General features: G+C 39.9%; 1 protein-coding gene across 2 annotated transcripts in view; it reads right to left on the reverse strand.

Annotated features, from left to right (window-relative positions):
• Nucleotides 1-3,157: 3,157 nt before the first annotated feature.
• The window catches only part of LOC107714266 (protein AAR2 homolog), a 7,992-nt gene continuing 4,623 nt past the window's right edge, over nt 3,158-6,526 (reverse strand). For both annotated transcript variants that reach the window (XM_016520077.1, XM_016520078.1), the window contains exon 4: nt 3,158-3,523. In XM_016520077.1, the coding sequence (XP_016375563.1) occupies nt 3,356-3,523 (168 nt within the window). In that variant the 3' untranslated portion in view covers nt 3,158-3,355. The remainder of the gene's footprint in view (nt 3,524-6,526) is intronic.

Raw genomic sequence — 6,526 nt, forward strand, 5'->3', positions numbered from 1 at the left:
TTAGACACTGAAGAAGTCCAATGGCAACGACGACTGAAGTAGGCCCAAACGTTGTCCTTGAATCACAATTATAATCTGTATTGTAGAGCGTCGAATCAGTCTTTAAAGCAACTCCATGGTAGGGAACCAAACAGATAAACTTTAGTAGGCCTACTTGCCAACTCCACCAACGAAGATTCCAATTCAATCCACAATGCTTCCATATGTATCAAGCATAACATAGGGAAAAAAAACCTTCTAGAACAAGAAAAAAACACCTCAATTATTATCCTATCTTACTACCAATTAAACACAGAAAAAAATACCCAATAGTTTTGTTTTCTACTAAATGGGTCATCAAAATAACTCTTTCATAAATAAATGAATGCAATAAAGTAACCATACTCACAGTTGAGAAGGAAACAAAAATGTTTCTCAACAAGGGCCTTCCCCAAATGCAGTAGATCAGCTCAAATGCTGCTACTAGGCACATTGGCACACTACCAAAAGGTATCCATTAGTGTTGGGTCGTTCTTGAACGATTCGTTCATTTTGATGTGGCTCGGGAAGAACGAGTCGTCTCGGGGAGTGATTCGTTCAGTCGCGCATCCGCATCATCCTATAGGCTCTGTACTGGAATTAGTCAAGTAGTTCACCTGTTTCGAGTCTTCGAGTTTTTCGAGTCGTTCGTTCATCACGTGACAGCCCCATAAGCTTAACCTATGCAGTCAAAGAGACTTAATAATAATAACCAACTCTTTATTACCTTTGTTACAACATTCAGTGTTATGGATATCTGAAAGTACACTCTTAACATCAGTCAGTCAAGCATTATAATATGATAATCAAGTATTATTTAATGAAATAACTTTAGTAATTAGAATTAAAACTTGATAACCATGTATGAATGCATATTAGTCATTTTTACTGAACTGACTGGTGGTGGTGCTTTTTGGTCTTTCAGTGTTTCTGTAAAAATATTGGGGAAAAACTAACAAAAATACTGATAAGATAATAATGATACGAATTCTACTAATAAGAACAATATAAAACGCACCAAGGATTAATGAGCTACTGGATTCATGAATATTAATCACGTTGTCAGCGTTCGCTCGAACTTATTTGCTGAAATCAAAACATGAACGGTAATAGGTGAGCGCCAGCCAATGAAATTGCCGTTTGTGCATTAGCCCCGCCCACTATCGGAGAAAGCGGTACGAGCTTCTGGATTCATGAATATTAATCAGGTTGTGTGCGTTCGCTCGAACTGATTTGCTGAAATCAAAACAGGGACGATAATAGGTGAGCACCAGCCAATGAGATTGTCGTTTGCGCATTAGTTCCGCCCACTACCGGAATTATTTTGACAAGAAAATACAACAAAGAATATCGTTTACATGTAGCGAGTCAATTCTCTCTCTCTCTCTCTCTCTGCCTGTGTGTGAAACAAAGCGACGGCGAGTCGTGTTCCATTCACACTAGAGTTTACGATACTTACATACAGGTGCGCTGCACATCCATTGAGATGAACTGAAAAACAGCACAGATCGCTTGACGGAGAGAGAAACTCTGAAGCGCTCAGTCAGAGAGTGTTCGGCGAGGGAAAATATATCTGCGCTAAACTTATACTTGGCCTCCAACTCACACACTGGCGAGTAAAATCTGAGAATTTATTAGCAATTGGCTAATATTAGACATCATTTAGTCGCCCAGAGTGAAGATTTAGTCGCATATGCGAGTGATTTACTCGCAATGTAGAGGGTTGAGGAAGCTTGTAAATTAACTAATTTCTGTATCCAATGCTGTCACGTCACGTGACAAAAGAACGAACGATTCGAAAGACTCGAGAGATGAGCTAATCAATTATCTTTCCGGCTCACACTGCATTGGTTAAAGCGTATGGGGCTGTCATGTGATGAACGAATGACTCAAACCCGAAGACTCAAGAGATTAGGTGCGTTTGACTTCATGCCGCGCCGCGCAAACCGATCGCCGGCTGACTTGAAGCAGTGCATGCCGGTTAGAAATTTTGTCCGACTTGAACCGGCGCCGACTCTATGTCACTGTCACGTGTGGCATCAAAGTACCGCGATAGCGTTTCGAGAGCAGCCGGCTGACTCAGCTGGCGCAGCTTTTTCAGAGCGACTGCAGGAGGTCAGATAAGAGCTGGAGGTGAGCTAATCATAGACTGAAGACCCAGGTAAACAATTAATTAATCTTTTCTGTTTCTTATAGCAGTTTTGTATTGTTTGTATATCGTGTTGAACGTGTGATCAACGTTTGCGTAAGTAGTAGACGTGTTAGGGAAGTAACACGTAACATTTTAATTATATTTTGCTAAAATGAAAGAAATGAATCGAAAAAAGATTCGTTCATTTTGCTGAACGAGACTCAAAGGTCCGAGTCGGTAAAATGATCCGAACTTCCCATCACTAGTATCCATACTCTCTTCTTCTATTAAGCTACTACATTTATCCGTGATCAACCGAAGTTTAGGCTGCCCCCTGCAAGCGAGGAATGAAACTGCAGCTGCACTCAACTAGTAGCAGGCTGAAGACTGGTACAGTGTGGGATATATGGTCCGGTGTCGTTTTTTTATTGGACTGTTTGCATTTGGTGGGATTGTGATGGCCAGCGGTCTGATGGAAAAAGAGGGATCTGTGTTTGCTTTGGCAGCTCCATTGATAAAAACCCTGAATGGAGTGAAAACCTCAGTGTGATGCACCTGCTTACTGAGGATGAAAAAAAATCATGCGACTCAGTTAAACAAATGAAAACCTGATTGAAATCAATGTGAAGAATTAAAAACATAATTGCTGCAAACTGATGCCAAGAAAGTGTTAAGTTGAGGCAAACTAATAGAAATCATGAAAATCATAGTCAGCAACTACGGTAAAACTGAAGCTTCAAATTTAGGATTTGAGTTCATGCTGACATTTAATACTTATATGAGCATTATTAATAGCGAAACACCTCTAATGAATAGGGTAACTTTGAAAGGAGTGGCAGGATGAACGCTGTTTCTTGTGCTGATGATATTGCAAAGTCAGTCTGAAGACAAGCCATGAATGGCCATACATGCAGAGACAAACAAACTCTAAACAGCAGGACTTTCACGTGTACTGGCCTGCCCTCTAGTGCTCATACATGATATTCAGAGTCACAAAAACACAAAGAATGACCAAGTGAAATAATTAGCTTTAATAAAGCGGAACGGTCAATATTTCATCAGGAAGTGACAGGAAAATATCCAGATGCTGGAGTATCTGATGAATGAGTCTGAAAAGACGTGATTATGTTCATGTGAAAACAGTATAAAACCTGCCGTTTCAAACACACTGTATTTTTAAGTGGACGTGGATCATGTGAAGCAGCATCAGTCCACCGTGACCGCCTCTGGAAGCTCCACCACCACTGGAGCGCATTCATCAAGATCTGCATCGAAGTCCCAACGAAACTTTTTGGTCAGATGGACTTTGAACTTTTCTGCTCTTTTCCGTAATGTGCTGTCGACTCCGGGACTGCTGGCAAACTGGAAGAAGTCCTGGAATGCACCGATAGAAAGAAAAGATATTAAAAACATCAGTCACACTAACAAACACCCACAATTTGGTGAATGCATAACAATATACGTGTTGACTGACAAAGATCAATCTCTGATCACGACAGCAAACATGTCCGGCTTTAATCCGGCTTTTCAACCCATTCTAATTCCATACTGTGATGTATTTCCACATGAAACAATAAGCAATGAGAAAGAGCTGCAGATGAGTTTACAGTAACTCCCCTTCAGAAACAGCAGCAGCACCTCGGCTTGAGGAGGTTTACTTGACCTGGGACACCAAGGCTTTAGGAGGCTGGATATCACTGTATCTTTTTCAAATCTATCATTATTCTCTATTATTGCCTTAACCTTCATTATGTTATTGTTAACATTATTGTTTAAAAAGGCCTAAACAGCGATTTGACTATTAATAATAACCAATAGCTTGTGTGTCTTTGGTGACTTCAGCCATAGAGAAAAAAATTACATTCTGATGAAAGATAAAAAATAAAATCTGTTTTTGCTTTGAAATATTGCTGCCTGTTGAATTGTGCTCCATAAAAATGTGTTTATCCACCTTTTTCTTCAAAGCGGAAGTAAGCCTATGGGTGAGACTTCCGGTTCATTTGCCGCTATAGGTAAATAACGAGGAGAATAACAACGTGCAGTAAACGGAAAAACTGTTTGCACTACAAACCAGTGTGTTCATAATTAAGATAATACATTATAATGATATGATAAGACACACCAACTTTCAATATCAAGCAGCAAAACGAACTGTTTTGTTCAGCTAAAAATAGCTGGACGGAGTGGACGCAGATGAGACCGGAAGCCAGACCCATAGAATTTACAAATGGTTACGACAAGAAAAAGGTGGATAGGAATTAATTGAAAACACTCGCTCCGCTGCGCTCGCTATGTGCCAGTGGAAACGCACCATTGTGGTTGACAGCGGCTGAGAGCATCAAAAAGACTGGGCATTCCTCGATTTTATGCAAATGTAAGGGAAACAGGTCAATTTAGCTCAAAGGGAATCATTTAAGATTTTTCGCTTTTAAATAGCTTAAAAGCGCCGTGCGCATTTTACTTTCACTTTTGAATTAGCGGCAGTTCGGCGTCAATTGCTTGAATGCAACAACAAAATAGCCTACAACAGGGGTTCTCAACCCTGGTCCTGGAGGGCCACTGTCCTGCAGAGTTTTGCTTCAACCTTGATCAAACTCACCTGCCTGTAGCTTACTAATAATCCTGAACAGCTTAATTAGCTGGTTCAGGTGTGTTTGATTAGGGTTGGAGCTAACATTTGCAGGAGGGTGGCCCTCGAGGACCAGGGTTGAGAAAGCCTGGCCTACAACGGCAAACTCACTTTAGCGTATATATAAAACATAGAACTTTTATTAACAAAACAAATAAAAATACACCATGCTATAGGGCAGGCTATGCCTAATATAAAATAACAAATAACTTACATAAAGTTTAATAGGTATACAAAACTGGAAATAAGTAAACATGTATAATATAACCAAATAAATAAGAAACGTAGAAAGTTTATTAGCAAAACGAGTAAGAACGCTTGGGGGCATGGCATACACCTTGATGTCAAATAAAATAAATAAATGACACAGTTTAAATAAAGTAAAAATCAGCAAACAATGTGGAACCAATTTGAAATCTGATCTGTGATGCAACTGTCGTTCAACTGCATTGAGCATCCGCGTTCAGTTTTTAATTGTAGTGTCTGTTCTTTTACTGAACTAAATTATTTTTATTACTATAAAAAATCAAAACGACGGTGGGGGTCGGTGACGCGGTGGGCAAGTGACGTAACCGGTGTTGCGGCTTAACAACGGTATCACCGTCGGCACCGTCTATCGCGGCAAGCCTAGTTGTTACCCCCCTTAGCTGTTATAAATTCACTGTAAACCACAGCTTCTTGGGGCTTATTGCTTTAAAGGCACAATATGTAAGATTTTTTTATTAAAATATCCAAAAACCACTAGAACAGTGTTATATATTTTGCTGACTTGTGTACTTACATTATCCCAAATGTTTCGAAGAATGTTTAAATCCAGAGAAATAAGCAATTTTAACTAGTGACACGGACCGTGTCTATAGTGTCATTGTGTCGCCGGCCAATGACGTCATACACCCTTGATTTGGAAACACCAAAGACGCTTTAATATGTTGTGCGTTTTAATAGACCGGTGACGAGCGCACAGAGTAGCATTATAACAGAACTTTCAAATGTATCTAGTAGGGCTGCACGATAAATCGAAATGGAATCGAGATCGCGATTCGACAGAAGCTGCTATTGTCTTTCAGTGAAGCACGGTTCTGTGATCAGCAGTAAATCTCCATCCAAGCCACATCATCTCACGGAAGGATTTATTTCAAACACTCGACTGACTTTATGAAGTGAGTTTGGAGTAAAAATATGTTATTAAATGTGGTATTTTCACATGCTTTCAGATGAAGCAGCATTTACTTCACAGAGCCGTAGTTCACTGAGAAGCTTCGCAAACAGCTGTCATTAAAATCGTTTGCGATTTTTTTTGCGTAACTTGTCAGTGAACTACGGCTCTGTGTAGTAAATTCTGCTCCATCTGAAAGCACGTGATGATGATTTACTGCTGATTACAGAACCGGCATTACTATCAAAATGCGCATGACAATCGCATTCGATTAATCGTGCAGCCCTAGTATCTAGTATGATAAAACAGCGCTGCTTTAGCCCACATACACACGACTAGACTTGTGACAGTATTCAGTAATGCGATATATCACAATAATGAATATGCACGATATTGTTATCCTGGGCACTTCAAAATACCTAGAATAATTAGTTATTACAAATTATTCAGAATTTTGAATGCATTTTAGTAATACTTTTCCCATCAGCTGGTCACAATGCACAACACCTATGTATGCTGCGTGAAAGATGCGTGCGCACTCTGATGTAAATAAGCACGGATGAGAAGCACACGGCGGAACATGTGAGAGACG

Source organism: Sinocyclocheilus rhinocerous, unplaced genomic scaffold (assembly GCF_001515625.1).
Source record: "Sinocyclocheilus rhinocerous isolate Xijiao unplaced genomic scaffold, SAMN03320098_v1.1 scaffold1290, whole genome shotgun sequence".
Classification (NCBI taxonomy): domain Eukaryota; kingdom Metazoa; phylum Chordata; class Actinopteri; order Cypriniformes; family Cyprinidae; genus Sinocyclocheilus; species Sinocyclocheilus rhinocerous.